Below are 24,345 nucleotides of genomic sequence, written 5' to 3' on the forward strand. Positions count from 1 at the left end.
TGAAGGCAACGTGACGCTGCGAGTTTGACAAATATTTCAAACTGCCTTGAGTCTTCGGAGAAAGGCGGCATACAAGTTGAACAAATAAATAAATAAACTAGCTTTTGACAGAACCATTCCCCATCCACTGATGAAGGAAATATCTGAAGGTCAAGATGGAAGCCATTAAAGGGGTGGGGCTTTAACCCCACAATCATAGCATTTTGGAGTGAGGTTTTGAACTCACAGTTGTGGGCAGCACCTTGACTATCTAAGTGTCGTCCCTTGTAGATATACAAAGTGGTTCATCAAGAGTTCAGGAAAACCATTGTTTGCCTTATTTTGATGGTTTTGTTTCCCAAAGTGACTTTAAAATTCAACAAAGTTGGCATTTGAATCTGTCAATCATATACACTCGATACTCTCAAATTAAAAGAATGATAGAACCTCTGAACTTAAAAAATTACTTTTATTTTTGGAACCAATAAAATTATGGTAAATATTTACAAATAATTATCTCACATAAAGGTTACATAAAATCAAAATGTCCACAAGTAACAGTCACTCTCATGAAGACACACTGATATCGAAACTACGCCAATCTTATTGCATGTTTCTTCAACTAATCTAAAATAAAATGTTTGCAGTCAACCATTTAACTTAGAATAAAAATCACAAAGTCCAGTATTGACAAGAAAATTCAGAATCAAAGCAAAACAAATGAATTCCTTTCCCAAATGCCCCTCCCTTTAACCCACATTTTAAAATACCCCCCCAACTCTTAAAAAATAAAGCCCCCAAATAAAGCCCCAAAACAAATTTAAACAAACAAAAAAGTTTGACATCTTTGGCAAATTGGCACTGCTGTCATTACATTCAAATATTATTACACACAAAAGCAACGCACGGCACTAAGAAAAAAACACCAAGTTTTCAAGTCAGTTCTTTTCCTACTAGAAAAAAGGATACAAAAACATACACATTTTAAGAAGCAATTTTATCTTGCGGAGATTTGTCTCCTACTTCAAAGGCAATTCAATTGTATTTTTATGGTTATTTTCTTTATTTTCCTTTATTTTGTCTATTTCGTTGGTCTTTAAAAGTAAGCTTCTAAATGGCCATCAGAGACTTTGGTGAATACAATCAAAATTTATTTCTTTGATGCTAGATATTTTTTTAATACCGAGAAGTCCGTCCTTGTTAATTCTATTTGCAGGGCAATGAGTCTGTATTTCAAAGGCCACTAGAAAGTGACAATTCAGGTTGATTTCAATATGACACTGAGCAAAACAAAAAAAGTATCTGAGGTTTAATTGTGCATTGTATTTTTGTAGGAATAATTCCAGAAGAAATGTTTACCATAGATTACACTGGACAGGTCCAAAGCATAAAGCGACAAATTCCACCTTCTTACTTTGGGACTTGATTTTTAAGGACAATTCCCAATGCATCAATGGTAAACTATTTTTGAAATGAAGGAAGGAAATGGAAGAACTTTAAAAAGCAAATTGTGACTGAGTATAAGATGTTCAAAGAAAAAGAATCTGTTCAGGACATGTCTGAGATCTCAGATGTATCTACAGTATGGTAGTTCTTTGGATCCTGGACATTACAGCTAAGCCTCTGTGATGGATAGATTGTTTTAGTTACAGATGAAGTCCCTATGTTTACTCGTTCTGGATAGCAACAGTTCAGACTACCACTAGATGGCAGCAGAAATACAAATAAACTCAGCCACCTAGTGGTTGTGTGCAGCCCAGCTCAGAAAGCACGTTTTCCATAAACTATTTAGAGATTGGCATAAATATATTGAGAGGTAATACAACAGTTGCCTCCTGATACAAGCAGTACAAACTGTGAGTGTGCAAAACCCACATTCAAGGGACTGATTTGATTTTAGTAACTAGTGTGAGTATTCCAAAGATTGGCAGCATAGTTGCAGACTCGACAAAATAACTGGGAAATTGCTCATTCAGCAATTCTGTTTTTACTCATTCCCAAACAAATGCAGACACACACTCTTTTGCACGTACAATACAAGGGGCCTAAAATGCCCTGCAATCTATATTGCCCTGGTCTTTATGTTTGAAACGCAGTATACACAAAAGTATTCATGGAGGAAAAAATAACCACATTAAGTGCAATTGTAAAGGTATTTCTGGTATTAAAGTCTCATGTATTACAGCTAGCGTTGCCATGTGATTCATGCTCATAGTCAAATAATTTTAGGTAGGTTGATCCTGTTAAAACTCCCCCCCAAAAAACACAAAAACTTTGTGTTTTGTGTTTTGTCTTTAATTAAAAACTTAATATATTTTTTTTAAAAAAAAAACCCTCCCCCCCCTTTTATTTAATCTCAATGGTATACAGCAGGGCTGTCAAACTCGTGGCCCATGGGCCAGATGCCTCACGCACTGGCTACACCCACGCCCAGTTTAACGAAGGGGGGGAAAGACCTGATACGCCACATGACACCACCATGATGACGCACATTTGACACCCCTGGTATACAGCAATTAACAACTAACAATTGGGGTTTTTTTTACTGTCATCATAGTCATATTTGCTTGTAGCCCAGTCAGAAATTGTTTATTCCTTCATGAGCTTCCTCTCCAAGAACATTTGAGTAAACCAAATTTTAAATTCAATGACTTCATTTAAAAAAAAAATCATCTGAAATTTGATTGGTTTGAAAACTGTTTGTAAAGGAGACCTATTTTGGGTAAACAATTCTAGAAATATATAATCTTAGTCTTATTTAGAAGAGACTTGTTGAATCAGCTAACCTTAAATTAGTTATAGCTATTCAAAACATGGCAAAGACATGATCCTTCCCCTTATAATTAATCTTGCTCCACTGGAAGAAGCTTTAAGGTCCAGAAAAACATTGGGAATATTAAACCTCAAAAGAACTGGAGATGCTTCAGATAAGCATCCACTCTTTTTAGGGCTTATCAAAAGAGAGTCACACCTCCAAATCTTTTGAGAGCGACCGATCAGGATTTAACAGATAGAAATGCTTACTGTTGTCATCAAACCATGCACTTCCCAGTTAAAGCTGGAGAGAAAAAGTCTCAGAGTAAGTGCTTGGGGGACTAGAACTCTACACTACTATTTTTTCCTTTTACTAGCTGTGTAGTCCTGTGTTTAGTAGTAGTCTGTGTTTAGGACAACATTATCTTTTACCCAGTAGCAGTGGAAGAGCATTGTGTGGCTAAATTTTTTTTAAAGGATTGTTTTCACCACCACATTGTTAAGGCAGAGGCTGTGGGACTTGTATTAAAACCCCATTTAGGCACATTTTCTGATTTTCCATTGATACACATTAAACTACTGTACTTTCACAGATAGGAGTACAGAACTAAACAACCAACAATATTGGGTCATGAAAAATCTAGCAAAATATTGTGGTTTGGTTTGTGGAAATTTATACCACGATTTTTTCCCCTTGACTGTCAGGGTTTTTACTGCAACAGAGTAATGAGGATGGCGCTCTTAAAAACACATGGATGAAAAAAAATTCCCTAGGTTTTTTTTAACACTGGAAGAGGCTAGTTCAGATTTTGCCTTTCTCATGATCTGAATCTTGAAGTCTTGCCTAGGCAACAACAGCCATGCTTGTCTCATCTCCCAGGTGGAGCTCAGCTGAACCTCTGATGAAAGCATAGCTGTGTAATATCTGGGGTGACTTCTCATATCAAGGAGATGGTACAGACTAAAATGAAGCTTTATTCAACAGTAGGAGAGAAGGTTTTTGGGGGAGAGGGCAAGTTGCCTACTTCCTATTCAATCCTTCCATGTCTGGGGAAAGCTGAAAGGCAGAGAGTGGTATTCTATGTGGATGGATAATTGGTGGACTCTCTAGTTCTGCTAGAACAGAAGCAGTAGTAAAGCTCGTATTAAGAAAAGACTCCATCTCCTGTTCTGTTTGGGGGTGGGAATGATTACTAGGAGGACTTTCCCTTTCTTAAAGAAAAAAGGGGCGTCAAGAGTATTATCTTTCCTCCCATTTGTACTTCTGAATTAATTCAGTAAATCTGTCTCTCTGTTTTTTGCTTTCTCATCCCTACAAGTTGGCACAACTCCTTTCTTCAATTTATCCCTGCAGGAGAGTTATTTTACACTAGCCCCAGTTTGTTTGGGTTTACAGAATAGTAAACTTAGTAGGAGGAGATTCAACACCCTTATTTACTGTGTGGACAATGAGTATATGCACTACTTATCACATGGATGTCATGTTTTCTCTCTCACTTTATCTGTATACATAGATAACATCAAATTCCTAATGTTTTCCTTTCTCTCTTTCAAAAAAAAAAGAGGAATCCAATAAGTCAGGTTCATTCTTGCTTGATGTTCTACCATCTATTTCACTAAATGCATATCCTTGCTACTCTACTGTGTTTTGGAGATTCCCAGATAAGTGATTGGCCAATTAGCCTTAAATATAGTGATGGATCTCTTGTCATCATTTGATGTGACTAACTGGTCGCAGATGAATCACCATAAAATAATGACATTGCCTAAAAGCAGCTTCTGAAATGTGTGGGACAGAAGAATGGTGACATCATGTCAACACTTCCAATAGTCATTATTTGACCGATTAGCATAAGAATAGATACTTTCCCAACATATGGAGCATTCAGGAATTGTAAAGTAGAATGGAATGCAGAGGAGGCATAGGGTTTTTTTTTTCTATTTATGATATTCGCTTCACCATCTTCATGAGCTTCTTTCCTATTCATAACCTGCATGAATAATCAATATCTGTGTACTACATATATGCATACATAGGGACACACATTATTGAATATTTATGCATGAGTGTGTGTATGATGACCAAGAGAGTAAAAGCTTATTCAGGTAATACCCAAAAAACCTCCCTGAAAATAATATAAAGGTAGGGCTCAGCGTGTGAACCACAGTAAGTTGCCTCTATAAATCACATCAATGATGTGTCAGTTGACCAAGACTGCAACTTACAAGATGAGTTCTCTACTTTTCTGTATCACATGCATGCAATATGCCAGGTGAAGCAGAGCCTCAGTTTTCAAGGGCTATCTGCTTGGGGCTCTTCCTGATTCACCAGGCTTTGTTAGATGTCATCATTTCATTGTGCAAGCTGTTGAAAATTGCTTGCCTAAGTACAAAATGCATTAATCTTTCTTAGATCCTTTGTTTCCTAGTCACATACACATTCTGTAGTAGTAATGGAAATGCAATGGTTTAATATTATCAAATATTATAGGAGCCTTGTCACAGAAGAGAACTATCTGAAGCTCTATTTCAGAAATTAAAACGAATGATTTTTGTTGATGCCTCTATTTATTGATTAACTGGCATCTGGAAATCCCTTTTATCTGGTTTTGCAACTCTTCTATGAACCTTGGGGGAGGGTCTTAAGTTAATATGCTGGTTATCTTTGCAATTTATATTGACTCAAGTCCATATTCCCGTAATTTCCTATTTCCTATAATTTAAATCTTAGACTCCCAAACTGGTGCCCTTTGGGTATATTAAGCAAAAAAATGTTGCTCAGACCAATTGGAGGGCACTAAGTGGGGAAAAGCCAATCTTAAATTATGGTCTCTCATATTATCTGAAATAAGATTATTCAATCATTTCTTTGAATTAAATATGCAAAAAAGATCCCTGGGGTTCTTTGAACCATCCAATGACCTGTGATGGAAATATCTGATTTGAAGGGGACATATAAATAAATGCATTTTGGCTTAAAAAAACTCAGAATGCAAGATACAGTAGACAGGCAAAGTATAAAGATAATTTCATATGAACTGCATTTTAAAGTGTCCCACTCATCTGAGCATTCTTAGATTTGGAGTTCCCTGTCATGCATATAATTTTATCCAAAAAATTTAAAGCAGAGCACAAGATTTTTCCCCCCTATACCTGAGAAGTACTATAAAAAGCACTCATCGTTGAATTATCTCTTGACATAAAAACCAAACAAGACTTAAAGAGTATTTTTCCTATGCAGGATATCGATTTGGGTAGGTCTGTGAAATCTCTGATATCATTACTTAGCTTCTGTTCTACTGATTTTGTATAAGAAAAGAGAACTTCTTCCAAGCATATCCTTTTGTTCAACTAGATCAGGGGTGTCAAACTCGCGGCGTCACATTGTTTTATTTATTTATTTATTTATTTATTAAATTTTTATGCTGCCCTTCTCCCGAAGGACTCAGGGCGGTGAACAGCCAGGGTTAAAATACATGCAGTATAAAAACTAAAATAATTTAAAAATAATTAAATCCAATTTGGCTTTCCAATTTTAAAACCCCTTACCCATAAAAATTAATCAATTAAAATTTTAAGCCAGCCCGGCTCGCTGAAACAAGAAAGTCTTCAGAGCCCGGCGGAAAGTACGGAGGTCTGGGATCATTCGTATCCCTGAGGGTAGCTCATTCCAGAGGGTGGGTGCCCCCACAGAGAAGGCTCTCCCCCTGGGGGTCGCCAGTCGACATTGCTTGATCGACGTTACTTTCCCCCCTTTGCTAAACCGGGGTTGGGCGTGGCCAGTGGCCAGTGCGTGGCCAGTGCATGATGCATCCGGCCCACGGACCACAAGTTTGACACCCCTGAACTAGATCATCACTGGTCATAAGATTTAAAAAACAAAAAAAAATGGATAAAATGAGTAGTTCTTGGAGTGAAGAGAATGTTATGGCAACATAAATAATTGAAGTCAATCTTTCCCCTAACATTTATAAACTTCATTCTATACATAGAGGAGTGTATATACCATAGGGAAAAATGTTAAAGCATAGAAATACTAATCCTTTCTTTTTATCCCAGGATAAGAAAACCACACTATTAATACACTTAAATTATTCTTAGTAAAATTATGTCAGTTACAGCTGAGGAACTTTAGGAGAGTCTTGAAATTTTTCTTATAAATAGCCCATGTCATTATATAACCCTGACCTTTGTCAACCTCTCATCTTGAAACTGTATGAAAACTACTTTATTAAGATTTGAGAAACTCAAATTATTCTTTTTGAAGAGAAAAAAAACCCCCAAATTCTACCTTGGGAGATAATAACTTTACTTCATTGTGTATAAGCGTTTCTTTCCCATGTACAGTGGTACTTTGGTATTCATCATTAATTGGTTCCAGGAAGCACAACAAAAACTTAAAATGACAAGTCCCCAAAAAACCATGTGACTTATCACATGATCCTTTGATTCAGCCTAAAAGAACTTCCCAGAACTGCTGACTTCCTGTCTACCCTATGTGGCCATCTCCCTCTTCATTTTGCAGCAACTTTCTTGGCATGGCCAACTTCCTGTCCATTCTCCATGGCTGTCCCCCTTTTCCATCACAGCACATTAGGTACCAAACAAACAACAAATATACTGGGACAACATTTTTGACTCAAAATGCATTGAGTACCAAATTTGATGAGTTTTGAAGCAGTCAAGTACCAAGGTACCACTGTATATAAGATTTTGGTCATTTGGAATTTCTTCTTTTATAGTGAGATGAACTTAAAGTCAAAAACGATATCATTGTTTGCGATTAAAAATAAACATAATAGTCAACAGTTAAAACGGTGGTAATAGGCTCATAGTTTCATTACCAAATGCTCACCTGACTGTCAGAATAGCATTTCTAGAAAGAACATCAGCCCCAGAAATGGCCAGTTAATGTTAACCTGGTTTAGAGTTGTTTTAAAGCTTACTGAAGTTTTAGAATCAGTGCACCATTATCAGAACACATTTTTCCAATGTATTTTAAGATCATCCTTTGTTCCATGTATTTGACTTATGCTAAACCACTCTATAGTAACACAAAGAAGTTATTTACATTGGTGCTTTGCTGTTTGAGTAGAACATTCGTTTTTCTTTTGTCTTTAATGCCCACTCACTGAATTAAGACTGAATTTGTGCTGTCCAAGCTGGAACTACATGTTGTATTACAATGCACACATTAAAGAGATACCCCATAGGGAATTGTTCAACATTAGAAACGTTCCTATTCCCCAACATGGCTAAAGGAACTAGATATAGCTTGTCAGTCCAAAGCAAGAAAACCGCATGTTAGACATGGCTACTGCATTTCACAAACTGCAGGAAAGGTGAGCATAACTAATTCTTTGTTTGCCCTGTTTTTTTTAATGGAAAATTCAATGAAGATCTCTAAAAAGTCCATTAATTAAAAACAGTGAAGTAATAAGCTGTTCACCTAGCTGAAATAATAATATTCTAATCATTGCATGGGTTGGTTGGACAATTTCTCTTATCGTTCCTTATAGCTTGATTTCAGTAGTTGCACTCTAGATGATTCCAGTGGTGTCGTCTGACGTGATGTGGTGAATGTGCTTCTTGGTTTGTTTTGTCAGTGACGATCATAAGCAGCAGCAGCTGCTGGGGGCGCGGCTCCACGGGCTGCAGCACTGTAATAGTAAGGAGAACCTACAAGGAAAGATAGCATTGTGTAAACATGTTACATGTGTAATTTCTATCAAGCAAATGAAATTGTTTGAAAACAGAAACAGAAAAGGTGATCTGAAACCTTCACTGGGTCTTATGCAGACCCTTAAAATGAGATAGTAAATTTAACAAGTCTTACACAGTAGAGGGACATCTTAGTTGCATCATACCAGATTACTATAGAGAACCCATGCAACTATTTTTTTTTATGACCCTATATTCCCTATTCGGCGTAAAGTGACCAGATGGAACTGAGCATTTATTGGTCAGATGCCCTTCCTGACACCTATGAGAAGTTCACAGCAGATATTTTTTCTTTGTGCCCTAGTTGAGAAACATTTGCTACTACCTAAGATTGAAGTCTCAGCCTTCCGAGTGGGAGGCAAGCATCTACTCCATGTCGGTTTTAAACCCATGCAACTAAAATTATGAGGCAGTAATGTCTCCTTCTTCAAACCATACACATTTAGAAATATTTTTTTGATTTACTTACATATCCAGATAGGATGTCTCAATTTCAAAGATACTTTAATTACCCAACAGAATAAAGACAAACTTAGACCAGTATTTTAAATCATTTCCCTTTGGTATTGTCTAAATCAGTGGTTCTCAACAAGTTCACCTTGTTTTTTTGGGCAACCAGAGGCTAACTATGAGATTATAGCTGATGGATAAATTAACTACATTTCCTGTAAGAATGTCTTATAAAAGGGGATGAGAAATGGAGATCTACAAAGCCTTCCAAACCCCAAGGAATTCCTTAATATTCATGTTCCATTTGCTCCATTGGAGACTCTGCCCCTCTTCTAGTCATTCCATGGAAGTGTGCTCACCAACTGGGAAGTGGCATATCATGGTAAGTAAACTTGAATGAATTTGGGAAAGAATGGAATCCCTTGACTGACATGACTTGGTCATGACCAAGAATAGCAAATTGGAGGAGTCCAGTACAGTAGCTTGGAAAGACCCATGGATACAGCATGTTCTCCAACTCTAGTTGCTGCCATACGGCCTTATAGATTCTATGGTGATGGAAAGATCGCAATGCCTTATGTTAAGGCATTAAATTTTGTTACTTGGTCTACTGATAAAATTGTAGATTTTCAAGACTGAAGAATTGAATGTAATGTATGGAAAGGTATGGGCTACAAAAAATACTGGTTAACATATATGTGCACAGAGTACCAGGTCTAAGATATTGGAATAGAAGAATTGGAAAATATTGGTAATGGTCAGGTAAGATGTCCCAAAGGTGCTTTTCAAAAGGCAATTGAACTTTCTCATTTTTTTCCCTTTGAAAATGCTTCGCTTCTCATCTGAGAAGCTTCTTCAGGTCCATCAGATGCTAAAATGACCATTTGAAAATGTTATAGTGTATCAAATTCCTAAAATCCACCGTAAATTATCTGAGTGTGCTGTGATATTTGCAAACTCTCATCTCTTATTCGGATGAAGTAAAATGTATTGTTTCTTTAGATAACACAATCCCAAATTATATGATTTCCTTCTTCTGTATACAGCCCTTTCATCAGTAAATCCAGTAAATCAATTTTCAGCCCCAAAAAAAGTCCAAAAAGAGTTCCCAGGTTTCTTTATAAAAATACTTATTGCTCTTTCCCTATTCAAACAAGCCAATTTAGCCATTTCTGTAAATTCTATCTTTTTCATGATCCACTCTTCCATTATGGGTATTTTGCATGTGTCAAAATGGCTATTTTGCTAATGTTGGCATGTAAAAAAAGAAAATCCAAGGCTAAAATTCTCAAAACCAATTCTCGAATACAGCTCGTTTGCCTGGAATCCACACTGTATATCAGACATTAATACAATTGAGCGGGTCCAGAGATATTTCATGAAAAGAGTACTCCAGTCCTCTACTCACAATAGAATCCCTTATGCCACCATGCTTGAAATTTTGGGCTTGGACAATCTTGAACTGCTGTGCCTGCAGTCTGATCTAAGCATAGTACACAAAATTGTCTGCTACAACGTCTTACCTATCAACGACTTCTTCAGCTTCAACCAAAATAATACATGGGCAAACAATTGATACAAACTCAACTGCTCCAGACTCAATTGCAGAAAATATGACTTCAGCAACAGAGTAGTCAATGTCTGGAATGCTCTACCCAACTCCGTTGTTACATCCTCAAACCCTCACAGCTTCAACCTTCAACTGTCTACCATGGACCTCACCGCATTCCTAAGAGGTCCTTAAAGGGGGCGTGCATAAGCACACCAGCATGCCTACCGTCCCTGTCCTACTGTCCCCATTTATTTGTATTCATTTCCTTCGTTCATGTCCATGTCTATAGAACTGGTAGTAAAACTGGCGGGAGGCTCCACCCACTGACCCTGATGTCATCAGAAGTCATCTGCGCAAGTGCAATCCCTTTGCGAACCGGTAGTAAAGGTAAGTAGAACCCACCCCTGGCACAGAAACTAGCTATAAAACAACTAATTGATGAGACACAGCAGGACAGAACTTAGGAGCCAGGAAAGAAGAATTAAGATGTTTCTGTTTATGAAAATAGTATCTGAGGAAGTTTTAGTAGAACCCTTATATTCCTTTTTCCACATACTATGAGATTTTACTGTGAGATAAAATTCAAACATAACATCTCCTTGTCAAATTGCAGCTTTACCTAGGTTGTACCTCTTTGAACTACAAACTGTTTTTCGGGAACAGATAATCCACACCCAAGATAGATCATACAGTGTATTAAATTCTTTAAAAAAAAAAACCCACTCAAACTCTTTCAAAGCCTTGTTTTCACATAAAATTGTATACACCTTCCCCATGCTGGAAAAGTAATGAAATTCCTAACAGCAAAACCATTCCTGTCATAGAAAACGCTGCTGACAGCATTAAAGGAGAAGAAACAGGGAGAAATCAATAGAGTAGTGACAGATATCATGAAGAAGTCACAAAGTTCAAGACATGTGTAAGGGGCCAATATTTCAAACAGATGAGCATGTGAAAATAGACTAGCAGTATTGCACAATATTGATGAAAAAGGTTTTCTACATCCTGTTTCAAGAGAGCCAACTGGTATTTTGGGAAGATGGAGGAGGAAGGGGGAAGGGGATAGCTTGGATTTCCTTAGATGTCTTTCTTGGTACAACAAGGGCAAGGAGAGAATTCTGTAATAAACGGATCTTAACTCATATTTTGAGGCTTGTTTAGATGAGCTGTAATCTTAGCAACCAATACAATAACAGCCTTAACCAAGTGCTTCCCAGATGAGTTGAATTGCAGCCCCTGTAATTGGCTTATGCTGAATGAGGGATTACGAAAGATGGTTTAAGATAACGTTGGGATAGGGAGCCATACGGCAATAGAATAACCTTGCTATTGTTGCTGCAGGGCGAGCAACACGGTTCCTATAGCAACTTAAATTTAAAAATGCATTGTAAGTTTTTATTACTAATGCTCTCTAATTTCATCCATTTAACAATTGCATTGAGATTGGTTGCTTATTCTTAGCACATGTGCATATATGAAAGAGTTAGTGTGGTAAAGGGGATTAACATGTTGGACTAGGAGAAAGAAGACCAAATTTTAGTCCTCCCTTAGAACCTGACTGAGTGAGCCGGTCATTCTCTTCTGGCCCTAGACTGGGAAGTTGGAAAAAAACATGAAAGTGAAAACCAGGTCATGGTTAGCAGGTCATGGATGACTGAGAATCTCTACAGACTTTTAACTATACAATTTGGGATGAACACCCTTTGAATGGTGTGGGAGTAGGAATGGATTTCCAGAGGAAAAATGGTAGACTACAGGAACCAGGAGCACCCTGAGGACAAAGATAAATCTCCTAGTGCTTCAAGGACCCTCTAAAAGGATGTAAATGACCAGCTGTCTGCAAGGAATATAAATCTTTCCATTCCCCACTATCCTGTCAGACCTGAAGAAGCTTCTTGCATGATAAGCAAAACGTCTTCCAAAGAAAAAACAAGAAAATCCAGTTGCCTCTTGAAAAAGCACCTTTGGGACAACCATGACCTGGATGACTGAGAATCTCTGCAGACTTATTGCATTTATTCTTAAGTCAGCAAAAAACAATAGTGCAATAGTGTTTCTGCTGCTGATCTTTACTGCATTTGTTTCCAATCCATTCCTTCAATGGACAGTAAACAACAGCCTTTGCACTACTCCAGACTGCTCTGGAAGATTGTTTGAATAACAGGGAAAACATTATCTTAGCACCTGTATAGTTAAGGATGACTTAAACCTATGCCACTGATACCTGGAAAGAAGAAAAAGGCAATGTCCATGAGGACAAGGGAGAAAAAAGATATTTGTGCTGTAATTAGATACAAGTAGGAAAACCCTCAGATTACCTACTGCAATGTATTGGGTGCTATTGCTGCTGCTGCCACTATCTAACTACTATTTCAAAATGGGTGTATCCCCAAATTGTACTGACTGCAAGAAAAAAGAAAGCAAGATTGTTTTTAAAAATGAGCATTTGCCAAATGACATTATTAAATTTACAGAGTCCATGGTGATCTTCTATCAACTACTAAGGAGAGGTCATTGTGGACATGGAAGAATTGCTTCTGAATTCCAGAACTGCAAAGAATCCTACTCTGCACGCAGAGTGGGGAAATCAAATTTACTAATTAATGATCCACATATGTAACTCCCAACTGTTTTTCTGTGTATGCATGCAGGCCTTTGTGTTTGCTTTTGATTCCTGGCAACTGCCTGGACAAGTTTTCTTGGCAAGGTTTTTAAGAAGTAGCTTGCCATTGCCTCCTTTCTAGGGCTGAGAGAGAGTGACTGGTCTCACGCTGGCTTTGTGCCTAAGGCAAGATTAGAACTCAGGACCAGAACGGATGCCTTAACCACTGCACCAAACTGGCTCTCAACTTTTGTGAGGGCAACAACAAAAGCCTGGTGCTATGCAACTGCAGGGAAATCTGTGCATTCCCTGTGGTATGCAATTTTCCAATGCACTGTCCATCATGTATTGAGTTTACGCATTCACTCATTAATCAAAGAACATAATAGAGTAATCATCCGAGAATAATTAAATTTCCATTCTCCAATTTTTAAACTAGAACAATATTCATATTCAATGGAAGGTCATCAACTGATAACAGATCAAATGCACAATGGTAAACCAATTCTCAGAAATACATAGATATTTCCCCAATCACTAGAATATATTTGATTGTATCTAACTTTTGCCTTCCTACTTGATTCCGTCAGCTTCTATACTCATAATTATTCATATGAATCCATATTACACAAATTACTCTAGACCAGTGATGGCTAACCTTTTTGTCGTCACGTGCCAAAAGTGGGGAGGTTGCGGGGGGGGGGGTTGCACACACATGTGCCCACACCCATAATTCAATGCCCCCTGTGCATGCACAAGCAACCCCCCCCATGCTCCCCCCCACTTTTGGCACATGATGGCAAAAAGGTTACAGGTGGGCCTATAGGCCCGTTTTTTGCTCTCCCCAGGCTCCAGAGGCTTTCTTGGAGCCTGGGGAGGGCAAAAATAGCCTTACCCGCCCCAAGGCCCTCCAGAACCTGGAAACGGCCTGTTTCCTGACTTCCAGTGGGACCGGAAGGCCTAAAAACCAGCTGGCTGGTGCACACATGGGCACTGGAGCTGAGCTAAGGCAACGCTCGCGGGCCCACAGATATGGCTCGGCATGCCACCTGTGGCATGCGTGGCATAGGTTCGCCATCACGGCTCTAGACAAAACCCTATAGTAAACAAAGAAAGAAAACTATTAAAGATCTAATTATATTGACCATATTAAAAACTTGGTTTTAAAAAGTAGAACTTCCTTCAAGAGTTTACAACTTTTTTCTTCTTCTTCTTCAAGCTGACCTGATCCATTTTTACTTCATGATGCTTTTAAAATAATCTGGCTGTTAACGTATAATTTTTCTCTGTAGCTCCCTGGCAGCATTTTATATATCTGCTGAGTTGGACTTTTTCCCCCATTCACATTTCTGTGCTGAAATCAAAAAGGTCTGTATTTAAAGTGAAAAATGAAAACATCACATTCCAAAACGTTCACTCTTTTGCCCTGTCATTACACTCTCCTCTAGAATAAATTTGTCCTTTCTTCTGTCATTTTTCCTTTCCAATTCATATTATCATCAATTTATTTCTTGACACAGTCATTTCTGACTTCTACTTGTTCCCTAATCCTTTCATAGAAGCCCTTAGAAGTACTGATTCTAATCCTAACTGACTGATTCCATACCTTTTCACCTCATATGAAATCATGCCAATATTGTCAGCCTCATGACACTGTCCTCTATAACAACAACTCTCTCTATAAATATATCTATAGCTCAGGTGTAGCCAAAAGGGAGCCCTGTCAGCCTTACTTACAATTCACAATGTGCACAAATCACATCAGCACAGAAGAGAGAACAGTGCATCAAATGAGATCCGCTATGATCAACATCAAGTCGAGAGTAATGAGTTAAAATGTTAAAGAAGTTATTACAACAAACCAGCATGAAATTGAATCATTTTTCTTCATTAGACTGGGTTGCTATTATCCACTTTTAACATGTTTGTATTAAGTAGACTTTAAACATGTAAGCTCGCTAGGCTTCAGTGGCTGAAACCTCTTGGGGTTGCAAGTATGTGTGTTCATACAAACTAGGGCAGCCATTACGACTTCAATGCTTGAGCTCCAAACACAGTTTTCATAAAGATTTATAAATGAACATTGTGTCAGCATTCAATTACACAAGCTAGAAATAAGAAAACACTAAAGTGATGTATTCTCTCACTCTTTGCCTCTTCTTACGGAGGAGAGCGTGTACTGTACAGAGGAAACAAAGCACAGAAAGTGGGGGGGGGGGAATCTAAAAGACCTATATGGTTTCAGTAACAGCATATTTTTAAGCTACATTCATTACCTTGTCTAGATCTGATTATATCCAACAAAGTTACAGCAGAAGTCCTACGAGAGGCAGTGTCAACTGAGTCTCGCTTTACTGGAATCTAAAGGGTATGAGCCTCTAAGTTATGACACATGGCAGATGTCAGTCAGGTCATTTAAGAAACCACAGGAAGGCGCTCATATACCATTATGATAAGTTACTGCAGTACCTGAATATTGCCAAAAAGAAAAAGAAAAAAAAACCTCCTAGGCCTACTGGCATCGGTACAACGATTTATGTCATCTTTAGATTTTCTTATAATTAATGTGCTCATCAGATGAAATTTCAAATAGTGTGAAAAACAAATCCATCTCAAAATTCTGATTGCTTGGTTTGATCCATTCCTCAGCTTACTATAGGTTTTATGCAGGCTGGGAAATAAACTGTGTTGTTAGAATCTATCATAAAACTGAAAAACTGATTGGAACATAGAAAGATCTATTAAAGTACCTCTAAGCTATAGAACAAATGTTCCTTAGGAAAGGAAAAGCAGAATGCCTCATAATGGAAAAGGTCACAAATTATTGGTATAGCAAGGATGATCAGAAAACAAAAGATATATTACTATAATATTTGCACTAAAATTTATCTTGTTAAAGAAAGACATTTAATAAAAAAAATTAAATGAAATTGAATTCTTTAATCAATAATCATTGTTAACGAAGATTGCAAACAACTTTTAAAACATTTGTCCTGATTTGTTTTTCTTTATATTATTCTTATTACTTGATATATAACATTGATTACATCTTCCTTGCTTATGGTAAAATAAAAATGAGCAGAAATCATTATTCATATGAACTAGGAAAAGATATTTTAGTCTACTTCCACCCCACCATTTCTATTCCTCCATCTCTTTTTTTGTTTGTTTTGTAATTTATTCCTGATTTGCCAATTTCTTCAATTCCTGATCTCAAAACCACCTAGAAACTCATTGATGGTCTCTCCAGGTTGTTCACTTGGACAATAGCTGCATTCAATCCATGCCCTATTCAAATTATTGCTGGTCCTTTATCCTACTCTACCTAAAAAAGTACAAGCTAGAATAAGGGCAAAATGGTTCCTCTTCTGAATATACAGGTAGTCCTTGACTTACGACCACAATTGACCCCCACATTTCTGTTGCTGTATGAGACAGATTTTTGTTAAATGTGTTTTCCTCTGTTTAACCACCTTTCTTGCCACAGTTGTTAAGTCAATCACTACAGTTGTTAAATTAGTAACATGGTTGTTAAGTGAATCTGGCTTCCCCATTGACTTTGCTTGTCAGAAGGTTGCAAAAGGTGATCACATGACCCCAGGACACTGCAACTGTCATGAGTCAGTTGTCAAGCATCGGAATTTTGGGGGAGATGATGCAATGGTTGCAAACATTAAACACAGTCATAAGTCATTTTTTTTCAATGCCATTGTAATTTTGAACAATCTCTAAACTAACTGTTGTAAGTCAAGGACTACCTGTAGTCAAAATCATGAGTGATCCTAGATTCAGAAGCTGAGCCAATTGGAAACTGATTCTTGAATTGGCCTAAGCAATAAGATTTCTTTACCAACTGAATACATTTGTCTACTTTATTTGTATATCTCCAGCCCTCCAACAAGATTCTGGTGGCAAGTATATATTCTGTTTGTAAAACAGATTAGGTTTCTGGCATATAATTCTTTATAGAATGTACTTTTGTAAAATTAAGCAATACTCATCTCCCCAATTTCTCCTTCCCAATCCCTTCTTTTATGCTGGGATGCATTTTGCCATAAGAACAGATCCAGCTCCTCCCACTAGATCCTAACAACTCTATGCTGTCAGGGACCAGGAGTTCATTGACATCATTTTGTGACATTGTTTGAATTCTGCTCCCTAATCCTAACCATTTTCCATGAAAGAAGTTATAAGAAATCCTCACTTGTCCTCCTCCAAAGAGAAATACATGTTTTACCTGGCCCAAAGTGCTTTTCCAAAAGGCAACTGGACTTTCTTGGTTTTTTTCTTGAAAACTTTTCACTTCTCATCCTAGAAGCTTCTTCAGTTTTGAGCAAGAGGAAGCTTCTTAGATGAGAAGTGAAACCTCTTCAAGGAAAAAAAACAAAGTCCAGTTGCCTTATGGAAAAGCATCTTTGGGACAACCGTGACCTGGATGACTGAGAATCTCCAAGACACGTTTTGCCTGACACCTGCATACTGAAGCTTCTGCACTTTGTCTATAAGGTGCCTTCCCTAAATCATTCAATAATAAAGTAGCAAACTTTACTAGCAAACATCCAATTCAGAAAAAACGTATGCCTTAACCAATATCCAACTGCAGCTGAAGACCGAGAAAAACCCAAGAAAAGTTTTCCTAAGAGCTTAAAATATTGAAGCTTGAAACCATCAGTTTCCATCCTATTTCGAACATGAGAGAAGAGAATTGTATTATATTTGTATAGTGCGTATTGAGTACCATTGTTTTCCCAAATCAATATAAATAATAATTTATCATATTATATCATAATAATTTGCAATAATATATTTCCTTATTTTTGACAACTCAAGGTGGTATGTACAGGGATTGTTTTCTAATATTAGCCCCAAAAGCAATCTGATTAAATCCAATCCCTACTCTTGCACATTAGCTCCCTTGCTTGAACAGTGATAAACTCAAGTGTTTTATAAATATGATGCTTCTTTTATTTCCTTGCATCAGCCTTCTCCACTTTAACAATAACATTAGATGCTGTCTTGCATGTAACTGGGGACAGTTTGACTGGCAAGGAAAACAAGGAGAATCTACAGAATGGATCAAAATAGATAGTTATGGATAACTGTAAGTAATCATGGCTTCAGTGAACTGATGTTTGTAAATACAAAGCATGCATCTTGTATGCTTTTTTAGGGGTGTTCAACTTTTTTTTTCTTTTATAATTTTGTGTATTCAAATTTCCTTTTGGTGTTGTTGTTTTAGTTAATTAATTTTAAAAGCTCTTCAAAATACTGCACAGAAAAAACTGCAATATTAATAACCGATTAGGGTTTGTATTTCATATACTACCCTAACTCTCAGAAATACTGTATATCAGACCCTATGAAATAGATGGTTTTAGGAGAAAGTTTTAAACATTTCTTGTTATATTGTCTTTTGTCCAGAAATTGATCATTTCCAATAAAACTGGGAAATGTGCGATAGATGTAGTAAATTCGCACAGACATAGCCCCCCCACCCCAAAAAACCACTCATATTTCTGGAACAGAAAATATAGGCAAGGAAATCTATGAAAGATATCTGGCTAGAGAAGCTGATTTGTTCAGATAAGATATGTTGTTGAATGTGTTTCAATTATTGCATCCAATTAAATACTACTCGTATTGTGGTTACTTATAAACAGTACTCATTGTATTCATTGCTAGCACGAGACAGACTATGAGATTAGCCACTTGCAGACAGCTTAGGGTGATAAAAATGATAGCTATACTAGGATCCAAATTGAGTTAGTTTAATCTACACCTCAGGAAGCTACTACTGTATTTCACTGTGTTGCATATGTAGCGAAACACTTCTTGGCGATCAGTAAGGAGTAACAAGCAAGTAACAAACAAGGAAATAAGTACTTGTATCTGTAGGAACAAGTCCCAAGAGGTATCCTTTATGCTTTTTGTAAGTCGCTATAGTCCATTTTATGTCAAGCTAGTTGGCCTTGAGTTGAGTATGTGCTGAAATAGTATTAGAAAACAGCTTCTGATCTGAGCTGTGAGCAACACCAGACCCTTAGTTACAGCACAGTAAATGGCAATTTTGTACTGTAAAAAGCAGTGTGACACAGAATGCTATAACCCATCAATTCCTCCCAAAGGATTTGTTTAAGGGCAAGAAATGTGATGGGTAGATCTTAGGTGGATCAATTACTTAGGGACTCAATTACTTAAAACAAAGAAACTGAATTTTAAAAAATGACAAAAATTCAAAATTATTTCTCTGCTAGAGGTCACACATAACAACCTTGCCATCCATAAATCTGAAAGTCTCTAAGGCACAATATCTCTCTGCTAGAGAAGTGACAATTAATTGGTATTTTACTTACCTCATTCACATAGATTATGCAGGAGAATTCTAATCACCATGTGCTACACACATGTAAGGTCAAGTTGGGCCAGATTTTGACAGTGGCGTAAAATGGATGTTGCTTATCCTCCTTATTAAAGGAGGGTGAGGGTGAGTTACTTAGGGACTTCCAAGGGTCTGTAAGGCAGGTTTTTTTTCCAGAATCATTTGGATTCTGTCTTATTGCAAAATTACATGTGTCAAAATCTCTCCTATGTGTCTGGATACTAAACATCTAATAAAGAACAAAATGGGAGGGAAACCAGTTTAAAGAGGAAAGAAGAGATCCTGAAGAAAGGCTATTCATTTGTAAATATAAATTATGCTGCTCTCTTCTACTGGAACAGCATCATCTTTACTGAATCCCAAAAGATCAAAAGAGGCATATATTCAGCCAGCACTATGATGAAACATATGCAAAAGTAATATAATTTCTTCTACATTAAGTTAAAAATTGAGACATGAATCCAGAAAACTACCCAGAAAACACTAAGGGGATGCACTGTCTTGGATTTGATTTGGAAGAGGTGCTTAGAACATGCAGTTAAAAGTAAAACATGCAGTGGTCTGTCCCTTCATGGAAATGACACGGTTGCTTTAATGAGTTGTAGACAGGTTCAACATTCATACTTCCAAACATTTTAATGCATTTCTTCAAATTAATTCCAAATCACAGTGGAGCCTTAATAAAGCCTGCAGGCATAACATGAATAAAGCCAATAACTTGGGGGAGTTAGGCATAATATGGGAATGGATTCAACTTCCCATAGGCTACATTTCTTTTATACCCCTGCCAGTTATGGCTAAATTTATTACACGGGGCTTTGCGCTGTTTTGTATGCTGTTTTGTATGCTGTGTGCCAAAAGCAAAAGGGGAAACAATTATATACAGCAGACTGCAGCAGAGATCGCTTTTTCAAACTCCTTTCATCTTTGAATAACCATGGCAGACTGAGAGTGAACCACAGAAAACCTTGGCAGATGCCATCTGAGATGTTTGTTGTGATGTCAGAATATGAATATCTTAATTATGGATTGTTGAAAGAAAGCAATTATATACCCAGTTGTAAATCCATTCCTATCTCTCACATTTACATTAAACAACAAGAAGTACTTGAAAGTGAATTCAACTAAAAACAAAGAGACTTCAGGTTAAAATTTAAGAGTGAAAGGGTTGTAAATTAATCAGTTCTGGTCTATGTAATTTGGTGATTAAACATTGCATATACTGTTTAGCTATAGAGAAGGCACTCCAGAACATTTCAAAGCAAATTATTATTATATCCAGCCCTATGATTCTATGTTCTATTATTATCAGAAACATCATTATTAAAATGTTATGCATAGATATAACTACAGGCACAAGAACATAAAATTTAAAATATAAAATATATAAAATATAAGTGCAATAGCACTTAGACTTATATACCGCTTCACAGTGCTTTACAGCCCTCTCTAAGCAGTTTACAGAGTTAGCATATTGCCCCCCCAACAACCTGCATCTTCATTTTACCGACCTCGGAAGGCTAGAAGGCTGAGTCAACCTTGAGGCAATCAGGATCAAATTCCTGGCAGTGGGCAGGGGGCTAGCCTGCAATACTGCATTAGGTGGTGGTTGCATGGATTGCATTCTGTTGCATGGTCATAAGGTCCTCAAGAGTACATTGGGCAGGGGACATGGGGACAGATTATTGCTCTCCTGAATTTTGGATTAGGCTGTGGCTTTAATGGTATGACAACAAACTTACCTAACAATCCAGGGTTAGGAAATCTCCAGGAATCATTGTATGTTGAATATTGTGGGTGACTGTACGGACTTCCAGAAAACTCACTCCCTGAAATAAAGAGAAAGGAAAGGTGTCAATAAAGATCAAGTAAAATAGCAGAGATGGTTAAAAAATCATCTGAATTCTAACACACGACTTAATGCAGTGAATGAAAAGAAAGACAGTTCTTGGTTGTGACATGTTGTCTACTATTACAATCCGGATGCTGCTGGTTTTATTTATTTTATTTTTTATTTATTTATTTATTGAATTTCTATACCGCCCTACTCCCGAAGGACTCAGGGCGGTGCACAGCCATGAAATAAAACACATAGATATACAAAATTTAAAATCGAATAAAATGAATTAAATAAATTTGGCTGAATTAATACCCAATTTAAAATACCCATATTTTAAAATCCATTAAAATTTAGAATTTACACTTTAGAAAGGAGGAGATTTAGGCGAGGCCAGCTTGATGAAACAAAAGCGTCTTCAACTCGCGGCGGAAGGTGCGCAGATCCGGAATCCTCCGTATCTCTGGGGGGAGCTCATTCCAGATCGTCGGTGCCCCCACAGAGAAGGCTCTCCCCCTAGGGGCCGACAGCCGACATTGTTTGGCCGACGGCACCTGGAGGAGCCCCTCTCTGTGGGAGCGTACTGGTCGGTGGGAGGCTGTTGATGGTAGTAGGCGGTCCCGTAAGTAACCAGGTCCCAAGCCATGGAGCGCTTTAAAGGTGGTAACCAGAACCTTGAAGCGCACCCGGAAGACCACCGGGAGCCAGTGCAGCTCGCGCAGGAGAGGTGTTACATGGGAGCTCCATGTTGCTCCCATAACCACCCGCGCGGCCGCACTCTGCGCCAGTTGGAGCCTCCGGGTGCACCTCAAGGGGAGCCCCATGTAGAGAGCATTACAATAGTCCAGACGAGAGGTGACGAGGGCTTGAGTGACTGTGCGTAACGAGTCCCGATCTAGAAAGGGACGCAACTGGCGAATCAGGCGAACCTGATGAAAAATCCTCCCGGTCACGGCCGTCAAGTGCTCTTCTAAAGACAGCCGTGAGTCCAGGAGGACGCCCAAGTTACGAGCCCTTTCCGTGGGGGCCAATGATTCGCCCCCAATAGCCAGCGATGGTGCCAGCTGACTATATCGGGACGTCGGAAACCACAGCCACTCGGTCTTGGATGGGTTGAGCCTGAGCCCGTTTCTCCCCATCCAGATCCGCACGGCGTCCAGGCACTGGGACATCACTTCAAGGGCATCGTTGGGGTGGTCCGGGGTGGAGATGTACAGCTGGGTGTCATCAGCGTACAGATGGTACTTCACCCCGAAACCACGGATGATCTCGCCCAGCGGCTTTACATAAATGTTGAACAGAAGGGGCGAGAGAACCGATCCCTGCGGCACCCCACATATAAGGGGCCTCGGGGTCGATCTCTGCCCCCCTGTCAACACAGACTGCAACCGGTCAGAGAGAAAGGAGGAGAACCACCGTAAAACGGTGCCTCCCACCCCCAACCCTTCCAGCCGGTGCAGCATGATACCATGGTCGATGGTATCAAAAGCCGCTGAGAGGTCTAACAGGACCAGGACAGAGGAACAACCCCTGTCCCGAGCCCTCCAGAGATCATCAACCAACGCGACCAATGCCGTTTCCGTGCTGTACCCAGGCCTGAAGCCCGACTGGAACGGATCTAGATACGACGCTTCATCCAGGTACTGGGGTAGCTGTTGCGCAACCACACTCTCAACAACCTTCGCAGCGAAGCAAAGGTTGGAGACTGGACGATAATTAGCCAATACTGCCGGGTCCAGGGAAGGCTTCTTGAGGAGAGGCCTCACCACCGCCTCTTTCAAGGCGGCGGGAAAGACACCCTCACCCAACGAAGCATTTATAATCCCCTGGAGCCAGCCTCGCGTCACCTCCCGGGAAGCCAGCACTAACCAGGAGGGACACGGGTCCAACAAACATTTTATGCTGCAACTGTCCTTAGATTCTTTATTCATGTTACTATATCTTTATTCTTGCTACTGTTCTTCACATTTTACAGTAAATCTTTTTATCATTGTCATACTCCTAATAGTATTGAAATTAAAAGGCAGGATTAAATAATGAATTATTGTGATTGTGATTGGTCACACTGTCAGCCAGATGGTCAGACTCGATTTGGCACTTTTATCCACCTGTCAAATCATTCCCAAAGACCTGGGAGAGGCGGATGTTGCCTGGTAGCAGTAAGAGGATCATTGCAGAATGTAAGCTTTTTCCAAGGAAAGCTGCCTTTTGCAATTGACTGATAGTGATTTTGTCGATGCCAGTGGTGTTCAAGTGGTGCTCTAGATGTTTTGGGATTACACCAAGGGACCTATTACTATTAGTACTAACTTTGCTTTCTTTTTTTTTTTGTCACAATGTGTCTGTTGATATTTACAGAATACATTGGGTTTTTTACTGTTTTCTGAGAAACAAGTTCAAACAAGCTAAATATAAATGTTTTTCTCTACAGAGCTGTTTAGATGGTAATTTTGAATCAAATTCAACCATGTTCAATTTCAGTTGTGCTGCATTGATTCTTAATTGCCTGAATTCTTTTTTCATTATCCACAACATTTTTGGGGAGGAGGGTTCTTTTTATCAACCAATTTAAAGAAAATACATTTTAAAGATTTCAAAAAGAGACATAAAAAATAAAAGAATAAAATAAATTTAAATAAAGTAGGGATTTAGAAAATCATAAAGGTTATAGGTCTCTAATATGTAATAGAAAAACAGTTGGGAGGGACCTTGGAGGTCTTCTAGTCCAACCCCTGCTCAAGCAGGAAACCCAAACCATTTCAGACAAATGGCTGGTCCAATCTCTTTTTAAAAACTTCCAGTGTTGGAGCACCCACAACTATTATGATTAGCTTTAAAAAAATCAATAGATTACTTACTGTATCACTTTAAAGGACTAAGAATCCTTATTAAACATTAAGTATGGCTGAATATAGTGGTGGGTTGCTACCAGTTCGCCCCAGATCGGGCAAACTGGTAGCGGTGGCCAGAGGCTCCGCCCACCCGCCCAGACATCTCTGCACATGCGCAGAAGCGTCACGCGCAAGCACGAGCGTGTACACGCCCACAAGTGAACCAGTAGTGGCTGAAAT

At 38.5% G+C, this 24,345-nt stretch overlaps 1 protein-coding gene across 1 annotated transcript in view; it reads right to left on the reverse strand.

Moving 5' to 3' along the window:
• Window positions 1-6,751: 6,751 nt before the first annotated feature.
• Window positions 6,752-24,345, reverse strand: part of PAX5 (paired box 5) — a 228,626-nt gene continuing 211,032 nt past the window's right edge. The window contains exons 9-10 of the mRNA XM_034410762.3: window positions 21,180-21,266; window positions 6,752-8,412 (exon numbers count right to left, since the gene is read on the reverse strand). Of these exons, the coding sequence (XP_034266653.1) occupies window positions 8,336-8,412; window positions 21,180-21,266 (164 nt within the window). The 3' untranslated portion in view covers window positions 6,752-8,335. The remainder of the gene's footprint in view (window positions 8,413-21,179; window positions 21,267-24,345) is intronic.

Source organism: Pantherophis guttatus, chromosome 2 (genome assembly GCF_059756535.1).
Source record: "Pantherophis guttatus breed Tessera chromosome 2, ASM5975653v1, whole genome shotgun sequence".
Lineage (NCBI taxonomy): Eukaryota > Metazoa > Chordata > Lepidosauria > Squamata > Colubridae > Pantherophis > Pantherophis guttatus.